At 41.4% G+C, this 25,087-nt stretch overlaps 2 protein-coding genes across 2 annotated transcripts in view; both read left to right on the top strand.

The window, feature by feature from the left end:
* LOC110974597 (lymphocyte antigen 75-like) overlaps positions 1 to 13,359 on the top strand; it is a 43,953-nt gene extending 30,594 nt beyond the window's left edge. Inside the window, exons 41-52 of the mRNA XM_087140129.1 lie at positions 969 to 1,153; positions 2,022 to 2,089; positions 3,123 to 3,220; positions 4,573 to 4,836; positions 5,626 to 5,777; positions 7,190 to 7,289; positions 7,640 to 7,881; positions 8,538 to 8,709; positions 9,096 to 9,344; positions 9,657 to 9,833; positions 10,718 to 10,798; positions 11,523 to 13,359. Of these exons, the coding sequence (XP_086996255.1) occupies positions 969 to 1,153; positions 2,022 to 2,089; positions 3,123 to 3,220; positions 4,573 to 4,836; positions 5,626 to 5,777; positions 7,190 to 7,289; positions 7,640 to 7,881; positions 8,538 to 8,709; positions 9,096 to 9,344; positions 9,657 to 9,833; positions 10,718 to 10,798; positions 11,523 to 11,755 (2,021 nt within the window). The 3' untranslated portion in view covers positions 11,756 to 13,359. The remainder of the gene's footprint in view (positions 1 to 968; positions 1,154 to 2,021; positions 2,090 to 3,122; positions 3,221 to 4,572; positions 4,837 to 5,625; positions 5,778 to 7,189; positions 7,290 to 7,639; positions 7,882 to 8,537; positions 8,710 to 9,095; positions 9,345 to 9,656; positions 9,834 to 10,717; positions 10,799 to 11,522) is intronic.
* A 722-nt stretch (positions 13,360 to 14,081) lies between these two features.
* Positions 14,082 to 25,087, top strand: part of LOC110974603 (macrophage mannose receptor 1-like) — a 38,854-nt gene continuing 27,848 nt past the window's right edge. The window contains exons 1-9 of the mRNA XM_087140135.1: positions 14,082 to 14,296; positions 17,704 to 17,867; positions 18,779 to 18,900; positions 19,660 to 19,790; positions 20,485 to 20,705; positions 22,388 to 22,476; positions 22,820 to 22,932; positions 23,249 to 23,378; positions 24,822 to 24,904. Coding sequence (XP_086996261.1) covers positions 14,254 to 14,296; positions 17,704 to 17,867; positions 18,779 to 18,900; positions 19,660 to 19,790; positions 20,485 to 20,705; positions 22,388 to 22,476; positions 22,820 to 22,932; positions 23,249 to 23,378; positions 24,822 to 24,904 — 1,096 coding nt within the window. The 5' untranslated portion in view covers positions 14,082 to 14,253. The remainder of the gene's footprint in view (positions 14,297 to 17,703; positions 17,868 to 18,778; positions 18,901 to 19,659; positions 19,791 to 20,484; positions 20,706 to 22,387; positions 22,477 to 22,819; positions 22,933 to 23,248; positions 23,379 to 24,821; positions 24,905 to 25,087) is intronic.

Genomic DNA, 25,087 nt, shown 5'->3' with positions numbered 1-25,087 from the left:
ATTGAATTTAATGAGTAATGATCCAAGGACAAGTCATCCTTAAATCAATTGATGGATGTTATCTGATCCGGCCTCTCAGAGGAGAGAGAACCATACCCTCACTTTCTCCAGTTCCTCCTTTCCTGAAATAAAGTCGCAGCAAGAATGACTTACCCTTCTGGAATAGACCAGAGAGGGATCTCAAAACATTTACCTCCGGTTCAAACTCAAGGCCTCTTTGGCCTCTTAAATCCAATCCTTTGTTGCTGCAAATCCAGCTCGTACAGACACACCGAACTATATTCGGCGGAAGTGATTGTATTTGACAAAGACCTCAATGCAGAAATGCACAAGTTGTACCAATGGCCCAACAAACTTGAGTCACAAGTCGACAGAGCTCTTTTGGGATCCGAAGGCACTGAAAAGAATCTCACGCAGTGTATACCAATAGGAGCCATGGCACTTTTCACCTACGTTTCCAAAAAGGATGCCAGGCTCAGTGTTACATCATAACATAAGATCTCAGTTCCCTCTTTCTAATGTGCGCTACAACACCAATCCTCGAGAATTCACCCATACATTCCTTTGTTCTCCTGTGGGTAAGGAAACTCAGGGAAAATGCTCCTTTTTCTCCCACTAGGATAACTCCTTCAAGCTGGGGTTTTGATGATGACTTACTGTAATGTTCCTCTTCATTTTGCCATGGATGACCCTGACCCCAAAACTCCTCTATCTGAAGCTGTTTTTCAGAGACGTGTGTGTGGATGTGTGTGATTCCACACAACAAAATCACACCCTACATTATGTGGACGTCTTTTGTGCAGAGGTCCACACTATGCATGCCATGCCTGCACAGTGAAGCACTCTGTATACACCCATAGACAAAGGGAAAAGAACCCAGTCCCAAACAACTTAATAGTGGCTGCCAAGGTATCGTCTGTATCACTTTGTGCCCAAATATTCCTCCGTGTGGATCCGTTTCATTCTAGACCCTCCATGCCCGACTGACGAGGCCTGGATCCTGAATGGTGATTCCTGCTACTTCTTCAGCTCCTCCGCTGATCCGACGGAGGGCAGGAAGAGCTGGGATGGGGCGGAGCAATGGTGCAATCAGAAGGGTGGCCACCTGATATCCATCCATGGAATGGATGAACAGGACTTTGTCAACCTTCAGGTGCAAACCCCACATTGTTGTACTAGAGTTCCTTTCTCCCATGTTACAAAAAAACAGGTTAAAACCAACCCACCCCAAACCAGTCCAAGCCAACCCAACCCAACTCAAGCCTTCCTCCAAAAAAAGTGATTCAATGGTATCTCTTAAAGGTAGGAAATTATCAGAATAGACTCCGTTGAAAAATTTCCTTCAATTTCTGATGACTTCCTCAAATTTGTTTTTGCGTTTCTTGAAACAGATCCCTGAGATCTTTGAATTCTTCCCCAAACAAAATAGGTCCTTTATAATTCCCTTTCTCCCACAAAATAATTTAAGAGTCCCTCCTCTCAAACAGATCCCAAACCATGTCCACACCTGTTAACATTTTCAATGGCTATGTAGGAAATGAAACTGTATCTTTGGCGGTCGTATCCTGGGTCAGTGACAGCTGTTGAACTGCTTGAGTTGGCTGTAAGATGTATCACTCTTCCAAATGGGTGTATCAAAAACAAAAAAATACTATAGTTCATTGCAGTATTGGTTAAGCTGATGACAAGCCCATTGGAGCCCACTCTCCAGTCAATATGCCAATTGGGTCACAAATAACTTGGTATGTCAAAATGAAGAAGCAACTGTCACTAATTATTTGGGATAACCTTGGACTTAACCTAAGAAGGGATGACTCTTGATAGACTTCTGTCAATTCATTTTCCATTCCTTGGAGTGTGTCAGCTTCTGAGGTTTTTATAGACGAGATTTTCAACTCGGTTTAGCTTGACTCTGTTAATGTACTTCATCTCAAAAATGTGATCCAAGAATCAAAATGAGGTCTAGTTACCACACTCCCCTAGCTTTACATCATTGTCAGATTTATTTACCTTATACACAGGTTGAACCGGCCAATGTGGATTCATACTGGATTGGAATTAGAGAATATGAAATAGAAGGAGTATATTAGTAAGTAATTTCAACAATTCAAAACTTTGGCGTTTGTTTTCACTTTGAAATCTGGCTATTTTTCATTTGCCAATTGTCCAGTTGTAAGCATTTTAAAAGTTCTAATCCTTTCTATGCTTTGAATCAGAGCAGAAATCTGAGCTGTAAAGTAGCTCTCCCGTTGTGGTAATTAACCCCAACTTGTCCATCCAACTGCATTTTACTTGGCAAAGAACGTAGAAAAAAATGAAGTGTTTGAGAGCATGTAGTGTAGATGCTTTTGGAGGGAGATGGAGCTGACAGCAAACAGATTATGTACGCATTTACAAAAAAGGGTTATAATTTTGGTCCTTTGGGACCCCATCGGACGAAAGCATTGCCAGTTTTTTGAAGGAGAGTTTTTCTGCTGGAGGGTTCATGATTCCCTGTGACTAATTCTTTGCCCGTCCTTTTAGTCAAGCACTGATTCCTGATTGCCGGTTCCTGTTGAACTTTGTGAGTGTTTGTTGTTGGAAATTGTGACTTGTTATCTGTTTTTGCCCAAAGCAAAATTTGTTTGAACTTGCCTGATAGAAGTGTGTCAAGCAGGGCCTCCCAAAATCCGCCTGGCACGCTGGGAAGAATGCTATTTCTAAATGCAAACCACCCCCCTGGATGATTCCGGCTATCCAGGAAGCTCCTGTAAAGCCCTTGCTTCCTTTGCTAATAACTGACTGGAGAATGAATAAATTCCGTTGGGACAGGATGCTTTGTCCATCACTTAGATACTCCAGGAAAAAGCCTTCTTGTTTGCTAGCTAGATTGGCGTAGCAAGCTAGATGACCTTCAGATGAGTATCAATGAGTTGCAGAGGACCAGTTTAAAGAGCTGTCCGTAAACATACAGGCATACTTAGCATACAAAATCCTGCCTAGTGAAAACAGTTTACCAGCTAACAATTATAAAGCAATGCCTCTTTTTAACTGGTTCACCGATATTTGCAGTATTTCCTGCTTAACTGTTCCATGAACAATTTCTTCTCATTTGTTGATTTTTGAAATTTTTGTTTCATTAGCTGGTCTGATGGTAGCCCTGTCGACTTTGATTACTGGGCTGGTGGTGAACCCAATGACTACAATGGCGAAGAACAGTGTGCCGAACTGTACAGAGGAGGTCAGTCACCTTTTGTATCACACCCTGTCACATGCCACAGGACTTATTGCTAAGAAGTTCCCTATAACATTTTTAGATGAATCTATTTACCGCATTAAAAAATTTTCAGGCAGGACTACTTTAGAATCCATCCCAGTTCTCTGGAAGGAATGAGCATGTGGTACAGTGGCATGGTTAGGGTCAACTCTCTGAGGGAGGCCCGGGGATGCACACATTTCTTTCAAAGGGCACTAAAAGTAAATTTGCTGTGGCTTTTACAAAGGTTGTATACATTTCAACAATTTCAAATGAGGTGGGGGCACCTGGGGGCGGAGATTTCTGCTGGGGGGGGAGCACTAGTGTCCTTCATGCCCCTCCGTAATTGTGCCATTTTGGTTATGTCAACTTGACCAGGAGATATCAGATGGCCAGTTTCCATGCCTCAGTTACTGTGTCCTCCAGGAGCTTGGAAGTTGCTCGGGTTGGACCCAAACCTAAGACCTCATGTTTTCCGGTGCAGATGTCTTACTGTATTCATTGGGCTTACCGGCATCAGTTGGCTAGTGCAAATCAAAAAGAGCAGCCTGTACCTGAGATGACCACTTTGAATGAGCTGGTTCGGTTTTCCAACAGTGCATGCTCAGTACGAGGCTATTTGAGAACAGCTACACGCGCACGCAATAGTCTGTCCTCTCAGCACAGCCATAGGCTGACTCATGTGTGCTTTGTTCCCCGAAAAACCTTGGCTTTTTGAAATTCTAAACTGGCTCTATTGAACATTGAAGAAAATCAGGCAAAACTTCAAACAAAAAAATTGCTCTAGATTTCATTGTACTGTTAGGAAGACAGGTGGCATAAAGGAATAAGGCAGGTGAATTAAGCCACACCCCTGTTTTTATAATAAGCCCTGGCAGCATGGAAGTCATCAATTAAAAGAATGCAAGAATGAAGTGACCATTGCAAACAATTACAAAATGGTGAATTACCCAATCAGGGAACACATGTGTGAGTGCTTTATCTAATCATAGCACCAATTACATGTGATAAACACGCCCAATAAAGTTTTAATGATGACTTCCTTTTTTAAAAGGACAGGTGGATTTTATAGTCCCAGTGGTGTTGTGAGGCAAGATGTCAGGGATGCTTTGGTGAAGAAATTGTAACTCATTTGAAAAATTTTTATAGCCTTTTTAAGGCTTTTAAGACGATAAAAAGATTGCCGTAAAAAGCATTGTTTCATGAAGTCAAAAATGCAGTTATAAGAAAACAAAATGAAAAATGAACCGTTTTGTGGCGGTTTGAGATGCATCCGAATTTTGATTGCTCGTAATCAAATTAAAAATTTGGCGTGACATTTCTGATCCCCACGCTAGATGGCCGATGGAACGACAACAACTGTGGCATCGACCGGAACTTCATCTGCAGGAAGCATGTCAATTCTGTCACCCCTGTCACCAAGCCCACCACGCCGGCGCCCATGGGCAACTGCCCGCTGGGCGCCGTCAAGTTCGACAGCCGCTGCTACAGCTTCGTGGGCAAGGACGAGGCGGACCGAAAGAGTTGGGAGGATGCCAGGGAGGCGTGTGAGGCGGCGACGGGAAGCCGTCTGGCCATCATCCACTCTGCACCGCTGCAGTGTGAGTACATGTTGGCAACTCAAAAGTATCTTCAATTTGGAGTCGTTGTAGAGTTTCCAGAGTTCCATTATCCGCCCTGAGTTAAGGTGCACCCTCACTGGCAAAAGGAGAAGCAGAAGGATGGGAAGTTGTTTAACTGAGCTCACGCATGTGTCCAGCACAAGGCCAAAGACCATACTTAAATTGATTGCCTGTATTCAGCATGCTCGCTGAGTTAGAAAAAAACTTAAACTATTTGTTTTTACTTTCTCACCACTAAAAAACTGGGATATGATTAAATGGCTCATTCCAGACCAAAAATTAGGGATTATTCCCCATCCCTCTTGGGATTTACACCCCTGCTCCTATTTTACAATGATATATTAGCCCCACCCACATTTCACTGCCTCTAAAAAGTTGCATATATCTTAGAGTTAACAGCTTCTGTACTTTCAATAATGGTCTATATCTACTGAAGTCAATTCATCAACATTTAATTTTTTGTTGCCACACTAAGTTAAAAGGCTCCTTTGGAATTGTTCAGTTTTTATTGACCAGATTGGTTTGTTCATTTATGCTGTTGGATCAGATGAGCATTACTGAGATGGTTCTGGGTTTATATACCTCACCAGAATTTTCACACAGAGGTTAACCTGTGTAGTAGCAAATTCCTTGTTCTGAAACCTTTATAAGGGCCTTCTCCACGTGGCTGAACTAAAGCTTCCCCAATCCTCTGAAATCTCTGAGTGGGGTTTGGAGGATTTCGGAGGCTTAGAGTCAATTATTTGTTCAACACCATCACTCTAACAGCATTTCTGACCACCAAGCTGAGGGGCCTGGACTACCGTATGTGGATTGGGCTGAGCGACATCACCAGCAACGCCCGCTTCCAGTGGATTGATGGCACGGCGGTGGACTACACCAACTGGAACGCCGGAGAACCCAACGAGGCCGGAGGCGAGGTTAGTGTACGCTCACGGTGACCAGGGTTGTAGTCAAGCCCCATCGTAAATTCCTTCATAAGTCTCATCACAAGTCCTTTCACGCAACCAGTCATAGGTAACGGGGTGAATAGGGACAGATGAGATTGTTTTTGTCACAGTTGATTTAAGCTTGTGATTTAATGTGCAGCTGCATGGCTTATGATGGACTTGCAGGGACCTTTGGTGGATGTCAACTGCAACACTGATACCAAATGATTTATCACCTTTCTGGTCGACCTACTCAGCTGTAGATACATAGAAGCCATAATGCACTGGGCCACTAGCATATGGGGAAGGAATCGCAATGATGCCATATCCAGTGATGTAGTCGAGACCGCTTATAAAGACCTTCACAAGACCACACAAGACCAGCACAAGACCAGCACAAGACCAGCACAAGACCAGCACAAGACCAGCACAAGACCAGCACAAGACCTCCAGTCTGAATTTAAGTCACAAACCATTCAAATGAACCGCAACAAAAGCATTCTTTTATCATTGTTCTCACTGTTACTTGTGTCTGGTCTTGTGACTGGTCTTGTGACTGGTCTTGTGACTGGTCTTGTGACTGGTCTTGTGACTGGTCTTGTGACTGGTCTTGTGACTGGTCTTGTGACTGGTCTTGTGTCTGGTCTTGTGACTGGTCTTGTGACTGGTCTTGTGTGGTCTTGTTAAGGTCTTAAGTGGTCTCGACTACAACATCGGATATGGCATCATTACAAGACTGGCCATATCCCCCTTCAAAAATGTACAAAAACAAACTTGCTTTAGAATAGGAGAGTAAAGTATATCTAATCATAATGCGTATCAAGAGCTTTTAAAAGTCAGCTCTGTTGGTGTCAGTCAAATCATCAATACACTGACTGGAAGTGGAAGTCCCCGCCCAGATATGTGGGGAGTGACAAAGTCCTCCAGTCACTTTTTTCAACAATGTAGGGAGTTGAGGATGCTGTAGAAGAATTGGGCAGTAAGGATTAATTTACTCACTGGGACACTTTCGAATCGGTTTGTCCGGATTTTTCAGTGGCTTTTGTATCACTTTTGGCCTCTGTGTCATTTGTAGAGCGACGTCTCTACAACTTATAGTAACCATGTGCAGAGAGACGGTGAGATTCTCTTCTCACATCCAGTCGTACATTATGGATTTCTTGGTGAACTTTAGTCAGAAATGAATGGACCTCATCAGTGGTGTAATTATAGCGGGGCATGTGGGGGGGATCCTTTCCCCGTGTGCCCCCCCCCTTTAAAAATGTTGATACATACTATGTACAAGCCGAAGTTCCTTGAGTTTTGTGCACCCTCTAGAGCCCAGTAAAAAATTCCACCCTAGTTACGTCACTGGACCTCACTCATCTTGATGTTCCTTTTTTTTAAACTGTGGTGTGCTGTAGGAAGACTGCGTAGAGATGCTGTACGATGTGAACTCAGCCGGGGAGTGGAACGACAACGCCTGCACCAAACTCAATGGCTACATCTGCCAGTCCTACCCTGGTCAGTTTTCATTAAAGCCAAATAAAAGTGACCCATCATTCCAAAACCATGAAACCATGAAGAATGATGAGCTATCTTCTAGAAAATGATATCAATGCACACATTGTAAATTTCATGATTTCCATTACCTGTTACTATCAAGGCTTTCTGCCGACGTCCAGTCGTAAGCCAACTCACAGCTTGTTCGACTGAACTGTGAAAACAAGCTTTCCTTAATCATTGTTCATCATGCTACTGGTCACTGGTCTCATGATGGACTCAGATGGACTACAGCCCTCATACAAAGAAGGGGTTTACAGAGTGGCAGAAGAATCTGAGACAATTGTATTTGTGTCTCTACTGTCCATCAGATCCAGCTCTGCCGCCATCCCTCACACCGGTCACTGCCTGTCGTGCGGGCTACAGCCAGTACGAGATGGGCTGCTTCAGAGTTGTCTCCACACCCATGATGTTCAGCGATGCCAACGATGAGTGTCGACGAGACAACGTCTACCTGGCCAGCATCGCTGACCAGTACGAGCAGGCCTATGTGGAGACACTGCTCCACGAGAATGGCGGTACTCCCGTCTGGATCGGCTTGGTGGACGATAAGGTAGCGGGCTAGATTCTCCTTGCTGTTCAGCTAAAAAATTTGCTAATTAGAGAGAATTGTAGCTCAGCAGAAATGAAATATGAATGCCTTTTGGCAGTTTTTGGCATGGCCCATAAACTTGCTTAACAATATTATTAACTTAATTGCTCTCGGAAACTGAACCAGTACTGCTGGTATCTCTTTTATAGAGCTGATTTTCACAGGAGGAGAGAGGTTATCTTTGAAAATGGTAAATCATTTATTTTTTGACGTGATTTTTCTTTTTAGAAGCTCCATAAAATTAACCTCCAATATTTTGAATGTCGGGCAATTGCGTGAAAGAATTTTCTAGCATTGCAGCATTGTCTTTGACTTTGTCGTTATATATGTGGACTATAGAGGGTTATGCATGGCTGCCATCTGAGAGGCCTGTGCTTTTGTATCGCTGGGTATGCACAAAGGAGTTTACCCTGTAGACGAAAGGAACTGACCTGCAAGATGGCTACCACGCAAAGCCTCTATTTTTGCACTGTGGCTCCACTAGGAATATTGCCTTCAGCCATGATAAGTGCACTTCTACAGGTTCACAACACAAAGAATAATCGTGGACAGTATGGAAATGTATCCTCTGTTTCATGGTTAGCAACAATGAGTACTTTTGATCCCTGTGCTCCCAGGTTGAGGGCGAGTACAGATGGGTAGACAGCTGGCCTGTGTACTTCACCCACTGGGGGCGGAGTGAGCCCAGCCGGGGAGGAGGTGAGGGATGCGTCGCCATGGAACCCAACGGTAACTGGAACGACACACGGTGCTCCGATATGTATTCCGCTGTGTGCAAGTATTCCTTAGGTGAGTACCGGCAGGAACGATGACCCAGATTGTGTTTACTGTTTGGCAATTGTACATTAGCATTATGAGGAATGGGGTACTTTACATTATCCGTAACTTTGATTTTTGAGAAATTGTACCAAGTTCTTTTGAACATTCTATCTGCCAAATACAATCATCACTCAGGAGCAACCATCCTTAGCATCATCCTTGGTCTTGTTGGTTGTGGCCCTGAATTTGGGAAATTTTGAGGGTATCAGTTCAGCTTTGTTGGTTGAGCACTGATTCCAAGTTCTGGAGGTCCAGTGGAGTTCAGTCATTATATATCAATGCACCCAAAATGCAAGGAGTAATGCCGTGAAGTACAACCTGTTTTCTGCTTTTTGGTGGGGTGTTTTCCTTTACAGAAACCCTCCCTACAGACCACCCTGACACGCCTGGTACCTGTCCCGAAAGCTGGTCCCCCTATGGTAGCTATTGCTACTACTTCCAGCCAGCAGACCAGGACTTGGTAGAGTGGCCCATAGCCGACTTCAAATGTATCGGCATGGGTGGGCAGCTGGCTTCTATCCACAGCAAACCTGAGAATGAGTTTGTGCGTAGCAATGCCAAGCGGACAGAGTCCATGTGGATCGGGCTGTACCGCTCAGATGCAGGTAAGACATTCATTTATGGTTTGAAGTTGGAGCACTGAACCTATTCCTATGAATTTGTTCAAGGCAGAACAAAAAGGAGAAAGGAGAATGTTACCATGCTTGCTGGTCGTTTGGATTTCATCCTCATTATGCGCTCACGTGCAGGTGCAGACAATTACAACTGGTTGTGTACATTCAGTTGAAATTGGTCAAGTGCCGTAGCATAGCGCAGACCATAACAATGTCCATTATCAGCGCTAATGTATGTTGCTTGGTGGCTTATATGCAAAATTCTGTCAGCTGATGTTATTTTCTTCTGGTCTGCATCTGAAGGTGGGTTTTCATGGGAGGATGGCACTGGAGTGGACTTTGTGAACTGGGCGCAGGGTGAGCCCTCGTGGCAGTGGGACGGGGAGCACGAGAATTGTGTGGAGCTGTACCTGGACCGTGGAGAGTGGAACGACCTAGACTGCAGTAATCTTAAGTCTTACGTCTGCAAGATGCCCAAAAGTGAGTCCAGCACTGCGTGATTCAAGCATATCTCTTTTTAAGCCTCGCCCCTGTAGGTGTCATGTTGGGCCAGTCCATCCAGATATGCCAGTACCCTCCATGCAAAGGGTTTTGGATGATGCCAGACCTTAACAGCAAAGGCTTCAGATAGAGTAAACACTAGGCTAACATTTGCTTGAATATCACCAGAAGAGTATTCCTCAAAGTGTGTTGCTGAAAGATGTCGAGGGGGGGGACTTGGCTAACTATTAAAATGGGGAGACTTACTAAACTAAAATGGACCCAAAAAGGATTCCTAAGGTTTTGCCTCAAAATAGTCCAAAAATAAATTGAGCGGGGGTTTAACAGTCTGCAATTGAAGGGAAATTCATTAGTTTTCTGAAAGATATGTCTCATTTCCTTTCCCTTATGTATAAATCTACGTACAAATTAAACTTAAAATTATTTTGGGACATTTCCTTAAAATAAAAAAAAATCAACATTCAAATTTATCTATATGTCCTTCGGGAAATTTGTATTGCTGACATAGATTTCTGCTCTTTAAACAAAGTACATATTAACACACTGCAGGATACAGGCATACATAAACAACAATGAATTAATGGTACATGCAGCTTAACAAAACACGGATGTGTAATACATTATAAATTGTCCGCTGCTATCATTCTAATTTAATTAATGTAGAATCGAGAGATCTTGAATTCGTTCTCATTCATTTGTCTAATGGAGAATGGTACGAAGGAGTTTGCATATCAAGAGGTCCCAGCTTTATTTGATTTCCAGCGTCTTCTGACGAGTGGGTTATTTTCGGGCAAATTCAGCCCAAGATACTGTGCAATGCGGTACATCGTTTTACTTTATTTTCTTCCCATTTTATTTCACAGTGCCAATCAGTGGCCCCCCGGGGCAGGTTACCAACACCCCTCCAGCGACACTACCAGGCGGAGTCACCAAGTCACCACAAAGTGAGTCCAAAAGCTGTTGTATCATAACAGTACAACCTTTTGTGCTTGTAAATGTGTCTAAAGTCAGTCTTGATTTGCACGTAAAGCAAGCTATTATCTAAACGTCTGAGTGACCTTTCCTTTTGAATTTAATAGATGATGCTTTGTGTCCACAGCATTGTATCAATGACGCGTTTTTTATTTTTCCCCCCTCAGAATTCTAACTTTTACTCCAAACACTTCATGTCACTTATCTATAATATGTAATCTTTAAAATGACATCTTATGAATATGTTTGGCTCGTTATTCACTTCTTATCCGACTGGCCAGCTGACCTGGCATTCTGGGTGGTCGAGTGGTAAGACATCTGCTTTAGTAAGCAGGAGATCATGGGGTGGAGTCCTGCCCGAGTAGGGTTGTGAATTTTTCACAAGCCTCTAGACAACACTGAGCATACATTTTCTATAAATGTACGTCGGTGAAAGGCAAAACATCCAATATGACGTTATTATCAGTAGTGCATTAACCCTAACCCTCCTCAATCCTTCACCTGTTGGAGGACTGAGGAGTGTGAGGGTTAATATTTTGAAAGGCCCGTACCTGAACTGTACAATCACATTATGAAAACCTCCAGTTTTCATTTTTTGCCAACAAAAAAGTGCCTTTATCTTCTGTTTTTCTCTAGTTATGAAGTCTTTTCCTCAGTCTCAGTACTCTTCGCTTTCTGGTTTTCCCCTCTTGGCAGAATCTAGTGGCGTCTCTTCCGGAGCTGTCATCGGCATCATCCTGGGCCTTCTGGTTGTGGTCCTGCTGCTCGTGCTTGGCGCGTTCTTCCTCAGGTCACGCTCCAACAAGTCCAAGGCCCCGCCTAGCATCAGCATGGACATTGGCTCGGTGGGCTTTGACAACGCTGCGTACAATGCCAGCACTGGGGAGGTCAAAGTCAGTGACCCTGTGGCTGTGTCGGCTGAGGCGTAAGCTTCACCATTCCAAAAGTAACACAGGGATTTGAAACTCATGTTATAAATGGTTTCCAAGAGAAATTATACATATATTAAGCATATGTGGCCTACACGGTGAAAATGAGCTTCAAGTTGCCAAAGCCACTTGTAAGTTTACAGGCATTTAAGACAATTTTGCCCATGGAAATCAGTAGGAACTCTCAACATCTTCTGCCCACACAATGTCCATTTTGATCAGGATGCCAAAATGAATGATATATCAATACAAAAAGCACACTTGCTCCTTCTAATGTAAATTGAAACAAAACTGCCCAAAAAATGGCCTTATGACTCATTTTCACAGAGCTAGTCACATACAGTGAAATTATGAAAGGGCTTGGAGAAGAAAGTCTGGAGCCATAAAGATTAAAGGCCAAAAGTGCAGATTGTTACACCAGTGGCCAATTTCATGTAGTTCCTAAGCACACGAGTTGCGAAGTTGCTTAGCAACAACAGGTCACCAGCCAAAATATAAGATGTCTGCTGCTCACTACTGGTTCCCCATAACTGCTGCCTTCTGAGCAAAATTTCATTCCAAAAATTATCCGAAATTGTCTTAAAAGTTATGGGGTAAAAATCTGCATTTTTTAGAGCCCAGGATAGGCAGTAGCCACTTACTGAAGTGTGCACGCTCAGGTTAAGACACCTGCTGGAGTGTAAATGGCATCTGGGAATGGCGTCTCATCAGATTTGTCCATAGACGTGCCAGTTTGTCAACGTATTAAGTGACGATAAACAAATGTTGTATTCTTAGAAGTTTTATAGTTACCAGCTGATTGTTAAAGACATTTTTATATAAGGTTATGAGATAATTGATTGCAGAATTAATGATACCAAAAAATTCAAGTGGACTTTCATTATTTTTCTCTTTTTTGGCAAAAAGCTCTTACATGTTCTCTCAGGCCAAATGTAGTTTCAACAGATATTCAAGTTCCCTTTTAGGAAACTGAAGAATTCAAACACTGTAAATATTAAGTTTGTAAAATATGATCATTCCAATGGTGTGCCGTTGTCTGAAGTGTTTTTTTTTAATTTTTACATTTTTTGCAAATTGTTTTGGATCATTAATTCATCAAGTGTTTTAGTGTGATAAAAAATGCATTTCTTTGGCTACCTTTCAAGGATACAGTTGACCAGCTGGCTTGTGGAATTTTAAAATATTTGTATTCAGTGATTTATGGACAAAATTGTAACAAGCCTACAATCTCACCCTTTTTTTATAGTAATTTCAACATGTTATCTTTATTTCTTTTGATTTTCTTGTATATTCCTAATAAACTTTGAAGTATTTCTACTTCTTAACAGGATTGTTCCTTTTACTGTCTGAACATCTTTTCTTTATTTTCAGCTGACAGCTGACATTTTTTTATTTCTTGTGGGTACAAGAAACAGTTCCTGTATAAAATTTTTGGCAGATCTGAGCCAACTTTCCCAGTTGATTGTAATGAGTTTCCAAGGCTGGAATTTTCATTATTTAATCAATATCTGGAAATTTAAAGGTCAGCTTTCTAAGCCTGTCTGACTATATCCAAGGTTTCAAGATGTGATCTGGAATTTGTTAATATATATGCATTTTTGTTATTTACTGTGTGATAAAATTGTTGAGTTGTTTTCTGTGTTGAGCTTGTTTTTCTGCATGTTCTGTTACAATTTCAAACATTTGTGCCGGTACATATGATATGGAGATATCGTGCCTTTGACTTAGTTCATGTGCTTGGACATGAACAAATTCAAATTTTCTCTGTGAAAACTTCAATGTTTTTTACATCGTTCTGTATTTTCTCCAGAGTAGTTACAACTAGAGGACACCCAAGTCACAGTCTTCCTGAAAAACTGGTTTTCCCACATCTGCTTGTGAACCAGATTCCTTGTGGAACCCTTGCACAGTTCCCTGTTGTGCATGCAGTGCCTAGATGAAGTCTTTATGTAGTTGTGCACATTCAAACATAAATTGTGAGCGATCTGCACCGTATACATGTACGCGCACAGCGTACGGAGGTCACATCGCTGTCAAAGGGGAATGCAAAATAATGTCAAAGTTGATGTCAAGTCTAATTTCGCAGTGTGATTTGATGCGCATGATTTATCCCGGTTCCAACTGATAAAGCAATTAGCTGACAGACCAAACAGTCAAAGTGCGTGCCACTGAGTCCCAGGAGGTGAGTTAAACAAATGTCTTATCTCCCTTTGTATTTTTCTAAAAAGGTAATTACTACTTGAAATCCTTCATGATACGCCATGATAACTGCTCAAACTGTGTGATCACCACTTTCGTGGGATTCCTTGAACTTTGTGCACTGATAAAAGAAACTTTGCGACACCACAAGCTCAATTTTTGGTCAGACTGGCGCAGCGTTTTCAGCCTGTTGCTTCCAGCCTGCCATTGCAGTGGTTCTCCGGTTCTCGTGGACATTTTGCCCAACTCAAGTTACTGCTTTCTCTTTGGTTTGATTGGATGTGGCTGGTTGAGAAGAGATGAGGTCCCTGCTCATCTGTCTGTTGGCCCTCCTGCCTCTTGGTATGTTGGTCTCTGTGTGTTCCTGTTAAAATGGCGCTTGCTTGGTTATGTTAATTTGTCAGTTTGCTTTTTCTTCTGTTTTAAAGTCTTGTTTGTACTCTCAAATATTGCACCGTATCAATAGATCTCAGACCCGTAGGTGCCAGGGTCATTTCCCCTTGTCTTTCTTAGCTATACTGAAATTGCTTTTATTTCAGTCACTTTTCTTTAAAAAAAGAAAGAAAAAGATTAGTTGTATGCTCTTAATGTAGGTGTCAAGCATTGCAAAGTTCGTGCCACCGATTTAACTGATGTCAACATCCATTGTAGCAGTCATAGTCTTTCAGGCGGCTGCATTGTTATTTTGGACATATTTTTTCAGTTTTTCCAAGTGTAACTTTTGAAATTGACTAAGGGATTTATTCTGCATTGTGAGCAGTGCTACTCAGTGATACCCTAAAGACTAATCCAAGGAGATCCACTCCAATAGCACCACCCCGCCTGCAATGCAGACCACAAACAGTCTTAAAACTTCAAGATTCAAGATCATTTGTCTGTATAAAACACAGAAATTTGCCTTCAAATGGCAAACAAAATATAAAGAATATGATACAGTGCCTTCAGTATGTACAAATTACAGGGAACACACAGGTACATGCAGTTAATAAATACATTAACAGTCAACAGAAAAGAGATTCGTAAACAGGAAATAATACATTACAGGAATACATTAAAATATTTAATAAAATTGGTCAGAAAAAAGTTTGCAGAGTGAGAATGGGAGAGAAAAGTTGAAGTAGAGAAAAGAGGAAATATAGAAACGAAGAAGAGGAGGCAGAGGAGGCAGGAAGAAGCGTGTGTCGCCGTGGATACTGTAAGCACATGTGTATCATTTGAACAAGCTACAGTACCTTACAATCCTGGCAAGAACCTGGGTGTGAGATCAGGGCCACTGCATTGTGGCATCTCATCTTGACCACCGTATTGGTGGTGTGCATAGAAGACTTTTCTTTGCTCTTTTTTATCGTTTATGTTGTTCGTACTTTCCCTTGTTTCGAAACTCTTCCCATTTGATTTGTACGTAGTTTATCAACAAAGACAGCTTGCTCAACTGAGGACTTGTCCTCACAAGTGATTTATTCATTCAGTGTCCTGTTTGTATTAAGAACTGTGGACGCTCTTGAAACTTACCGACAAATAAAAAAAAAAACGAGAGTCTGCTAGAAAATTAATTCTGTAAATTTGGCTTTGTAGTCCATCTGAAAAATGGGATTATATTCTTGTAGTTGCCATCATACAGTTGGTTTGAACCCAAATGCAGTTTGTAAGATTTGTTTGACAAAAAAAGGACAAAAATGCTACAAGCTTGTCTAAACTCAAGCAGAAAACAAGTGCAAAATGTAACTTATAGTACTTTGTACAGATTGGCATGGATTTACCAAATGGTGCCTTTGACTTTGATCCATCACACTTATTTTAACCAATGACTTCTTATTTACGTTGTGTACTGTTTAATGAACTACGTTGCAGTGAGTATACACACCTAAATCTCAAAACTTTTTGGACCTTCAGCTTAAAGGTGTAGTCACAGGACCAAATTGCTCGGTTGACTGCAGGGCTCTTCTGTAGTGTGTTTGCCTGTGGACTCAACTTATCTGATAAGACCGCAATTAACATTCACAAGGTCAACAGTGCACTTTTTTACCTACTTGAACCTCCAATACCTCACTCCAGAAAACTTTTTGGTCCACAGTGCATGACATCAAAGTAGGAGTTTACTCAATGGAGATTCCTTTAGTTAGCTGAATTCTAATTTGGAGAATTTCAATTTCTGAGGCTGTATCCAGATTATGGTGCTGCTGACAGCAGTCCAATTTAGGTATGGATCTGGATATGGCTTGGTCCACTTCCCATACATATGTGTGTTCTAAGTAGCCGTAGGCCATGTATATGCAGCCGCACTCTGAAGACTCATTTTTCTAATACACTCATTAAATGCACATAGACTGGATTCACAGTGACCATCATTTGCAGGAAAGACTGTAATTCTTTACAGAAGGTTACCAGCTCCAGAAGAAGGTAGGCCGTGTCTGAGTCACTTGTCTACTGTTTGAAATTAAAACTCTAAGGCAATGGCTGTGGCCAGTTCTCATTAAGTCGTTTGTAAATTCTGGCTGTAGCCAAGTGAGTCAGACACGGCCTTATAGTACTCTAGTGCTTACTGTCGAATGGGTTCAAGTTAGCCAAGCTAGATATCAGTGCTTCTTCCGCAGTCTTTTGTTAATTCGATTAGAAAATTGTTAACAGTTGTTAAGAATCATTGCAGACTTATTTTTTAACTGTAAATGAAAAAAAAAACCCAAACAAACGTAATGTGAAAAGACCATTATTAAGGGGTGTAAGTGAGAATAAAATTCTGCTGATTTAAGTCATTTGTTTGGTTAAAATATCAAGTAACTGGGGTGAGTTTTTCACATGTGATTTTATAATCAGTTTACCACTGACTTTGTTGAGATTTGGTCAATGTTGAAGTCTGCTATCAAAGTCAACAGAACACCTCCCCCTACGTAGTGCTGATACCAGATGTCAACTTGATACCAGAAATGCAGAAATAACGACTTTTTCATTTGTCTTTATCAGGATGGTGTCCACACTCTATGCTATTTTTGTATTGTACAAGAGATAAAATGGCTCCAACCTTTTATTTTCTCTTCCCTGTCAGGGGCGGGGCATCAAAAAAAGGAGGGTGCAGGAAATGAAAGCTGTCTCAGTTAACTGAAGTCTTTTACATGTCACCAAAAGCAGTTGGTGAAATTCTGATTGTATAAAAACTTGAATCATGCACTTAAACTCAGCAGTGCTTGTTTGTGTTCAAAACATATGGTACATGTGATGTTGAACAGCACATCAATAGTTGAGTCAGGGGAGATCTTGTATTATATTGTTTATTGCATTTCCCATGGGTTAGTTCCAGTCATACATTAACCCTAACACTCTTCAATCCTTAACCTGTTGGAGGACTGAGGACTGTTAGGGTTAATGAATGTAACTACAAAGACAATATCTGAAATGAGATGTTTATTTTATAGGTTTAAACATTAAAAAAAATAGTTTTAGTTTATTTAGTGTTTTATTTTGCGTGTATTGTTTTTAGCCTTTTGAGGCCTTGTCTTTCAAGCTGTTTTTTTTTCTAAAGCTTTATCTTTATAGTTTTGCCACTTGTTCAAACCTTTCAATGAAATTTAAGCTTTATAACCCTGAATATTATATCAGAAAAGTTCTTATTTTCAAGAATTAGAAGTTACTCATATGTGTTTCCATGTTCTATGCCCCAACATTACCTTTGAAAATGCTGACTTCACACCCGTTCTGATGAGCTAAAACACTTGTGCCCAAACATTTTAATTTCTGAAATTGACCATATGTAGCTCTCTGTCAGCGATGCCCCTATGGTTGGGAGATGTACTCCCCCGGGGACACCTGCGTCATCCTCAAGATGGACTCCTCCAAGAACTTCCATGAGGCCCAGAAGGATTGCAAGTCCTACGACTCACTGACCGACCTGGTGGTCATCAAAGACAATGCCATGAATGTGAGAAGCCATTAAATGTTGTAGTGGGTTTGAAGTAGACATGCTAACCTTAGCTAGTGTGGTTCCGTGATAACAAACAAGGTTCACATATAATGCCGGGTCTTTGAGCCTTGTGTGGACTAAGCCAGGTTATCTCTTTGCAGGAAAACAGTTTTGGAGGCCTTGTTTTGGGTTATTGGGTTGTCTGTAGCAAAATGAAAAGAAAAAAATCAAGGAAACCATTAACAAAAAAATCCATATTAAAAGAACGAGTAGTTTCACCAAGTTTTCTTTACACAAAAACAATGATATTGCCCGCACTAGGTAGATAACAGGACAATGTGAAGCAGTACGTCTCTGGGCCAGCCCCGTCGCCAGCTTCAGTCATTAAGGACGGGCCACAGTATCAGCTGAGGGGCCAAATCACAAGAACAAAACATTTCTTATGCTTATGGTTTTTACCGATTGGGGGGGAGAGCAGCTTCCAAACCAAGGGGGCCCTGAACCCCTTGGGCTCCCCTTGGCAATGTTCTAGGCATTCTAGCATTGTTTTTTTGTTGAGGGAGGGAAGGGTAATTGTTATGTTTTGTGCCAAACTGTACCCAATTTGTTCCTGTTTCAGTTTATGATTTCAGAGGGGTGCAGAGTGGACAGGGCGTTGGTCCTTTACTATTTCCCCCTCCCTAGCAAAACTAAGCTGAACTTTCAGAGGAAGAACCTGGAATGCCCATATTTTGTCGAGGTGGCACTTTAAAGCAAATTAACTTCGGCATGTACATATAGGCTGTGTACATTTAAAAATTTCAAAGGAAGGCCCTGGGGGAGGGGGGATCACAGACCTCCCCTGACATCCCAATCATTCTGCTTTCATCACTGTTTACAAAAAAGTGCAACATAACCCCTTTGCTACAATTCGCAATTTCTACTCGCAGACGTGGCTGACAAACCTCATCAAGAACACCAACAGCGAGTTCATGATTGGACTCTCCGACCAAGGCACAGAGGACAAGTTTGTCTGGGTCAACGGAGACGAGCTGGAGGGGCAGAAACAGAAGTGAGTCAGAATTATCCTGGTGGGGTGGGGCACAGGCTATCTCCGCCCACAAAATGTCCCCCGCATCCCTACGAGGAGTGAAGTGTATTCACAATCAATGAATGTTGCTAGCACTTCTGTGGATTCAATTTTATCCCATCAAAGAAGACTCTAAGATGATAACATATCTGTTTTACTTTCCTTTTTTAGAGCCCTTCCATTTGATACACCCAAGGGTTGAACAGGCAGCCTGTAAAGGGATGTGAGAATCTAGCTTTTTAGCTGATTTCGGCCTTTTTTGTCCATATTTTTACTAAACAAAAATTGTCAGCTCTTTGTACACATGCAGTACAAAATGATAGAAACTTCTTAAAGTTCATCTTCTTTGCTCTTTTTAGCCTACTTTGTATTTGGCCATTCACAACTCTTTGTTCTAGAGAAGTTAAAAAAAAAAGCAGTAGCATCTGCCCTTCATACTTTTAGAATCACTGCTGTGGCCGAAGTCGAAATGCGCTGTCACTTAGTGGTGTCTTTTGCTGTAATATTTGCTTCTGTTTGTGCCTAAAGTTTTCTTGTTTATTCATTCCTGTATTGCTTTGTTTGTTGTTTTGCTCTTTTTTTTATTGGTCTGCATTTCTCCTTCTTTTAAATTTTACTTATTTTTGTTGCTTGTTTGTACAGGACAAATTTGTTCAAATCTGTTAGGCATTTGTTCAATTATTTTTTAAATATCGAAGAATTCTAATTGGTTGCTGAAATTTGTTTTGTTTTGCACACTAGTCCCAATTGGAATGGAGGGGAACCAAATGATTATAACCAGGCTGAAGACTGTGTCCACATATTGCCCAATGGAAAATGGAATGATATTGGATGTGACAAGGCCTATTACTTTATATGCCAGAGGCCGAACGGTAAGGATACAGTGATGCTGTCACTACTGTGAATCCACACAGCATGTGAACAAGAGACGGCATTTATACATGGCAATGATATGTTAGATAATCCACCTTGCAATGTGCTTGGGGCACACTCTGTGCATGCATGGGTTCCTTATGTGGGCTTTTCAGGGATGGCTGCTGATGAGCACATGCCACCAAATGCACTCTGCACCCAGTGGAAGCAAACCCCATCAGCCTCTTTTCTCCTTGGCAGGGGGGGGGAGGGATTTGACACAGAATGGAAATAAAAGCATGTTTTGACAGAGCGTGGATTGTACTCTGAAATGGCATTCATTCCTACTTACAAATGTAATTATAGTGTAGCTTCAGAAGGAATTAGGCAAATATGACATTGATGTTTGAATGACAACTTTATGCATCTTAGACTAGTAGTTGGACCATGGTTTTATTCAGGTGTAATCAGTAGATGTGATCAATTAAAATCAGATATGACAGGATTAATTTAGGGGCAGTGTTTGCACCCGCTCAGTGTTGGCAGAATGTTGAAAGCACACTGTATGTATCTCTGCATGGGGAACTAACCAATGGTGCTTTTATGACAGAATGAGGTGGCCAATCATTCATTTGCCTTTCACACTCCCCTTTCCCTTTGTTTTGTAAAGAAACCTAAGTTATTCACTAATCTTTTTTGTGATCTTTGCAACAGATGTTCCTCTCGCGTGTGATGAAGACAAGGGCTGGAAGACAGGTGTGGAGCGCTGCTTGAAATACTACAGTACCTCCCTGAATTGGGCCGACGCTCGTCAGTACTGCCAGGACAGACAAGCTGACCTGCTCCAGATGCACTCGGCTGCCGAGCAGAGCCTGATCCTGACGATGTCTGTGGCTGGTAACTGGAACACATTCTGGATCGGACTGACGGATCAGGTGGGGCTGTTTGTCTGTCACATTTGTTGGATGGCTGTGGGTTGGCAGTTAACGGGACAGGTTAAGTGTTCTGGAGGCCCTCATCCATTCAAGGCTTCATCACCATGTGCTGGTAAACACTCCAGCCTCTCGTTTATGTTGATGCTAAGCTGTTCTGAGCCAGTCTGGTAGCTATTATTGCCATTGGCAATGTATTGGACATATTTGAGATTCATGGTCGGGGACTCATGTCCCATTAGGTAGTGCTGCCTAGGTTCTCAGCTCTGCCAAGGTACAAGCACCGATTTCATAGTGCTCGCTAGTGGTGAAATCTTGCATTTCATGTTGGTGCAAAGCTGAAGAAAGCTGTAAACTAGCAAGTTGTTGAAACTTTCCTATAACTGATGATTCAGGAAGACACTAAAACTTTTCTTGTGCCTGTCTGAATGTTGTTGTTTGTGTTTTATGGCACACCTATGGTAGTTTAGTTGGCCGTTGACATTCTGTAGGCTTCAGACTTCTCAGTGGTTGAGTTTTGTAACCCTTTTGTACTCCTTTGCTCAGTTGGAAGAACAAAAAGGTGTTGTTTATGGAGTTGAGTGCTCATTCTTAACCAAAATGAAGTTTAAACCTGCTCAAAAATTTGACCCAAATTATCAAACTTTACGTCATGCCATTCAGGCCTCTATCCTCCTGACTCCATCAGCCTCAATCAGACTCTATAACTCAGTTTTATTCTTATGCTATTTGGTTGTTGTTTCAATGTTTTATCCCCGAAAATGATTCCTGTTTCTGTACTGAGAAAATGTCTAAGCCGTTGAGCTTTTAGGGGTCCAGTCCACTAATTCAAGCCCCATTGAAAAAAGTGTAAAATCAGCACCGTTCAGGGCCCAGTAGCATGCACGCCAACATCCCTGAGATTTCTGAAACACAAATGAAATTCTTGTCTGGTCACTTATCTTTCAATTTCTTTTCAATTTTTTGTGGGTTAACCAATTACATTTTTAATTATTCCCACAAAACAAAATCACCCCCCAAAAAGTGATTTTTCCGAAGTCTGATTGCAGCCATTTTTCAAGTGGCAACCCTCAACTTTCTCGGGCACTTAGGACCATTTTTCAACCGTAGTTTTCAGCCCTTCTGCCCTCATATGAAAGCTCAAATACCCAGGGAGTTGATCCTGGCGACGATTTACAAAATATCACCATTTTGGGGGCCAAACAATCTCCTTTTTCAAAAGATACTGCGGGGGCACTTTTAATGCTAATGAGCTGGTCAGAAATTCTCACTTGAATTAGTGGTCTGCACCCTTAGTAGATAAACTAAAAGGATTCTTGTGACAGTAGGTAATGCCATTCATTTTGCATTCTTTAACTACTGACCTTCAAAGATGCTGACTAGTTTATTGGCATCTTACAAACCTGGGGGAACTACTGTCAAAGATTTTGGGATGGGTTTTTGTGCCCACTTGACTTAAATTTTTTTTTTTACAGCACTGCATGATCAGGATTTCCAGACTCTGAACCAAAGAACGTTGTGCTTGCCCGGAAGTTGATTCAATTTATGAACTTCAAATACCCAGCAAAGTCTGAATTATTTCAAGTGCCAGTTCCTCTTTTTCCCAAATAGTTTCAAATCGTAAGACATGCCTTTTGTGTTAACCGTTTCTTTTGTGTTGCTTTCATTTCTATGCACCTTTACAGATCAAGGGCATTAAAGGACAGTACAACTGGGTTGATAATACAACTCTTGGGGCCTTAAAGAACTGGGCACCTAGCCAACCAGATAATAGGTCAAGATTTGTTATTATTTACTTTTGTGTGTCTATGTTGCTGACTGTTGTGTGTCTGCTTTGTTCATCATAGATTACCAGTGGTTAAAGTTAGAGGGGTGATTAACTCTTGTGGCTTTTTCTCAGAAATGTACCAACTGTATGATGCTGTGGAGATCAGTCACGTAGCCTATGTTTCGTTTGCCTATTGCAAAATAGAATGATCATTCAGTTTTAGATTCAATCTTAAAATTCACAGCCGTTAATAGGCTTTTTGGATGTCCTTTTTGAGTCATTGATGTGTGGTAGTCACCGTGTCTATCTTGTTGAAACTTTCATTTGTAATTTTTCTTGTCGGTGGCAGTTTTTTTGACAAAGGAGGGAACTGCGTCGAGATCCTTAACAACCCGTCGGATGGGAAATGGACAACAGCAGCATGCACTGACAAGAGAAGTTTTGTGTGCGAAAAGCCAAAGGGTAAGAATTGAAAACTTTTCTTTTCGGTCTGATTTCCTTTAAGACGTTTGCGCCATGGTGAAGCCAGCCATTTTGGAAAAATGACATGTAACTCGTGCATATAGATGAATACATGTAAACTTGGTAACATGCCATCACTGGTCAATATTGGATACCAGGATCTGTCTGGTGCAGGAAAGAGCTGAATTATGAGAAAATATTTTTTTCCATCAGCTGTCTTTTATCATTTTCTCCAAGACTTCTTTTTTTCAGTGATATGTGATACATTTTCTTAGGCAAAATTCAAATTTGGAAGGAACTTCTCCCTCTTTGATAGGAACGTGCGCGCCTGGCTGGCGCATCCATGGCGGCCAGTGTTACAACATCTACACCAACTCCCCGATGACCTGGTTTGTCGCCAAGGCAACCTGCGAAGCCCACAGGGCTTTCCTGACCAGTGTGCACGGGTAAGTCTGGTAGAGGCAAAATAAGTAATAGTTGCACTTCTTTTCTTTGTTTCTTTTTTCATTTCAATTTACATGCATTATTTGTTTTGTCTGACTTTGAATCCTGGCTACTGTGTCAAAATTGCTTTCTCTGTAATGCTTTACTGCTGTGTACAATCCAGTATAAGTAAACTATTTCAGTAGGTAAGTAGCAGTAACTTAAATGAATTCTGAAGCTTGTCTAAAAGAAAATTGATGGCAAATAATGCTTCTTTCTGGGGATGGGTGGGAGGTATCATGCCTATTTTATTTCATGTCTTTATCCCCATTATGCTAGAGGCCACTTTTACTGTACTGAAAATTTCTTCTTGCGCAGCTGCAGACATTTTTTTATTTCTTCCTCATTGCATCTCTCAAAGTCGGTTTGAAAAGCAGTTATTTCTAGAGTAAGGGTCAAATACTGTAGATTTGTTTTGTTTTTGGTGTGGGGGGGACGTGCTGTCTTGTTCATCATTAGTTCTGATGGGGAACTAGGGATTAGGGCAGTTTAGATAAAAATTGACTGATAATTTGCAACATTTGTTTATTTTGCTACAGTATTTTATCAGATTTTTTATCTGATCCCTGCTGGTACTAAGTAGATTCAGTAACTATCAATGACATAACACAACCCACACGTGCAAGTGACGCTGTTAATTGACTCACTAAGAGCTGTGCACAAACCGGCACTGTTACTCCCCTGAATTTCAAGAGGGTCAAAGTTTCTATCTCTCCAATTTTAGCATGTAACAAAAGATACTACAACCACAGTGACTGAAGAAACATGGAGGGAACAAAACTATCACAAACAAATAAGTAGACGCTATCTGCATTTCACAACAAAATAGTCACCAGTAAGATTACTCAAGTAATAATTTGGCAAATTATATTTTAATTCAACATGAATTCCTAGTGTTGGTTCTGAGAAGTTTTACTTACTTTTAAGAAACCATTAATTGCTGCAATTAGACGTATTGGAGTGTAACTTTCTCAAACGTCAGTGCTTTTTGCAAATTGTTTCCAGACAGACCTTATTTTAAATGTAGTTGAATCATATCCAGAATTCGTTGTCATTCAATGTTTGTGTTAGCGCATTTTGGAGTCAAATAGAGGGAAGTCTCTGTCAATTATGAAAATGCTTTTGATTTCAATTATGATTGATACCACTAGATTGACAGGTTTACTCTAATAGAGAAATAGGTGGTCATCTTAGAAAAAAATGGAAACAAGTTAAAAATAAAAAAGAAAAAGACAGGGACCTTTGAATTGACCCTTGTCATCTATTGATGGTATGTCATCTGTTACTAATCAGGAGTTCTCTCCTCCCCTGAGCGAGCTCTATCATCCTCCTGCTGATGCCCAATTTCACAGCTTAAAGTAGACCCACTGTATTTCCATTTGATTCCTCTGTACTTTCTCTTGCAGTGCTGATGAGAATGCCTTCATCGTAAAGCAGCTTGCCAGCCTGAGTGAAGTGAATATTGACAGGGTGTGGATGGGTGCTTCGGGTAGGTTGAGCATTGTAACACAGGGTGTAAATTGGGTGCTCAGTGGGTATGGATGGACGATTCAGGTAGGACACACAGCATGGTGCAGGATTCCAGTTGGGTACTGATAGGGTGAAGATGGGTGCTTTTAGTATTGGGTATCCACTGGGTGTGGATAGGGGCTTCGTCTAGGGTGAAATGTGT

Source organism: Acanthaster planci, linkage group LG08 (genome assembly GCF_054643075.1).
Source record: "Acanthaster planci isolate LZ-2023a linkage group LG08, COTS_SCS, whole genome shotgun sequence".
NCBI lineage: Eukaryota > Metazoa > Echinodermata > Asteroidea > Valvatida > Acanthasteridae > Acanthaster > Acanthaster planci.
Note: the sequence above shows the minus strand (reverse complement) of the source record. Positions and strands in the feature narration are given on the sequence as shown.